General features: G+C 42.0%; 1 protein-coding gene across 1 annotated transcript; it reads left to right on the forward strand.

Annotated features, from left to right (window-relative positions):
• The first annotated feature begins 747 nt into the window (after window positions 1–747).
• Window positions 748–1,911, forward strand: LOC138487328 (uncharacterized protein F54H12.2-like). The gene has a single exon (XM_069613926.1). The coding sequence runs from the start codon at window positions 748–750 to the stop codon at window positions 1,909–1,911; it is 1,164 nt and encodes a 387-aa protein (XP_069470027.1).
• The last annotated feature ends 424 nt before the right edge of the window (window positions 1,912–2,335 follow it).

A 2,335-nucleotide genomic window follows, 5' to 3' on the forward strand; every position in this document is an offset into this window, starting at 1 on the left:
ACAGTCTCATGATCTACAGTGATATAGTGGAATATCAAAGAATCAGTGACTCCTATGCTCTCCTAATGAGAACAGCCCAGGTGAAAGGTGAAAATAATGGCATTTTTAATATGCAATATATTAAGCCTGAATATATACCGGTTTCTAAGAGTCATTTTGACACCATCAATATACAGATAAAGGATGATCAGGGGGAAGTGGTCTCATTTAAATACGGGAAGGTCCTAGTGAAACTACACCTCCGTCCTTGGAGAGAAAAAGACTATTAAAACATGCTATTCATGAAGAACTATGGGGAGCCGTACGTTTATGAGGATTATTACCGTCGGCAAGCCGGTTATGGCAATCAACCTTACTTTCAAGGGGCATCTGTTATATATGGAGCTGGTTTAGGAAGTATTTTTAGAAGCCTATTTCGAAGGGCTATGCCATTTCTACGAAAAGGATTCGAATTAGCCAAATACCATATCAAAACAGCAGCTGCAAATATCGCTAAGAATGTGGGGTCTATGGCAACAACCTCCATTGCAAATCGTTTTAACCAGCCACCGCAAGAGGGTTCTGGCTTGGTTTTGGTGAAAAAAAAACAATCAAAAGAAAAAGGAAAACATCGCACAGGTGGGGCCTCCAAGGCCGCATAAAAAACCAGGATCAGCAACGAAAACAGCTCAGAAGAGAAAACGAACTTGCAAGAACAGATCGACCAAGAAAAATAAAACCAGACCCGGCATCAATATTTTGAAAAAGATGGCATTTATTCACTCGGTGTTGGGGGAGTGTGTAAAATCTGAACTCAATCTGTTTGCCGTACCCCCGACACAAACCAGCATCGAAAACATCTTTTTCATGGAACTGGCTTCCCTCGCTGCACCATCTCCGCTAGCGCCTATAGAGCATTACATATCAGGCTCAACGGAAATGTACCTGGATCTAAACAACACGTTACTTTACCTCACCTGTAAAATAACAAAGGCTGATGGCTCAAATATCCCTGCAGTGGCTAAAGTAACTACGATTGCTTACCCCATGGCCACCCTCTTAAATCAGGTGGACATCACTCTAGCTGACCGCCTAATCACACAGAGTGACAATATGTATGCATATAGGGCCTGCATAGAAAGCATTTTGAACTACAGCAATGACGCTTTGGACACTCAACTTACAGCGGGGCTTTTCTATAAGGACACAGCCGGACATATGGAGGATTATGCTCTAGATGGGGCTAACACTAGCTTTATAAAAAGAGCAACACATTCCACAGGGAGCAGAAACTTACTAGGCCGTCTACACTCCGATCTGTTCTTCCAGGAGAAACTAACGGTGAACGGCCTTGATCTGAAAATGAAACTTTCTAGAAATAAAGATGCCTTTTGCCTCAACAGTGATGATGCTGAAGCCTACAAGCTGATCATAGTATCAGCGAGTTTATTTATTAAAAGGGTGAATTTGTCCCCCACGGTCAGATTAGCTCACGCTGATGCTCTACAAGTGTCGAACTTAAAGTATCCGGTGGTGCGGACATCCTTGAAAATGTTCAGTGTTCCAGCAGGTAGCTGTGTCACACGTCAAGATAACTTATTCCTGGGGCAGTTACCGAAAATAATTATCATTGGTTTTGTGGACAACACTGCTTACTCCGGGGCTTACGCCAGCAACCCTTTTAATTTTAAACATTACAACATCAACTACGCAGCTCTTTTTAAAGACGGGGTGGTAATACCGTCTAAAGCCTACAGCCCCAGTTTTCAACAGAAAAATACAATTAGGAAGTATCTGGACCTTGTCTCCATCAGCGTTAAAGACTTGCATGATAAAAGTTTTGTGATACCCCGTGATGATTATGATGGGGGCTACACCCTGTTGGCTTTTGATTTTAGACCTGATAATACATCAACTGGCCTTTATAACTGATTAGGAATGGTAATCTGCGAATCAAGGTATGTTTTGCTGCAAATTTACCCAACACTGTGAATCTTATTATTATGGCTCTATTTGACTCAGTCATGGAACTCCACAATCAACGACAAGTATTGTACGACATGTAATGGACACCTACCAGATCAAACGTTTCCTAAGTAAAGACAAGCACGCTAAGAAAACATTTAAGGGTATATATTCATGTGATAACCTTCCAAGCGGTATACCTAATGAGCGTCCTGTTAGTCTTGTGGCAAACACCGATCCTCAAGATCAGGAAGGCACCTATTGGATAGTTATGTTTATAAACAAGGATACAATAACCGTCTTTGATAGCCTAGGGTGTTTCTCAAGCCACCCCATATACAGAGGCGCAATCCTGGACTATGGGAAGGATATAGCCCGCGTCATACAATAT

Source organism: Ambystoma mexicanum, chromosome 9, assembly GCF_040938575.1.
Source record: "Ambystoma mexicanum isolate Mex_15411 chromosome 9, UKY_AmexF1_1, whole genome shotgun sequence".
Lineage (NCBI taxonomy): Eukaryota > Metazoa > Chordata > Amphibia > Caudata > Ambystomatidae > Ambystoma > Ambystoma mexicanum.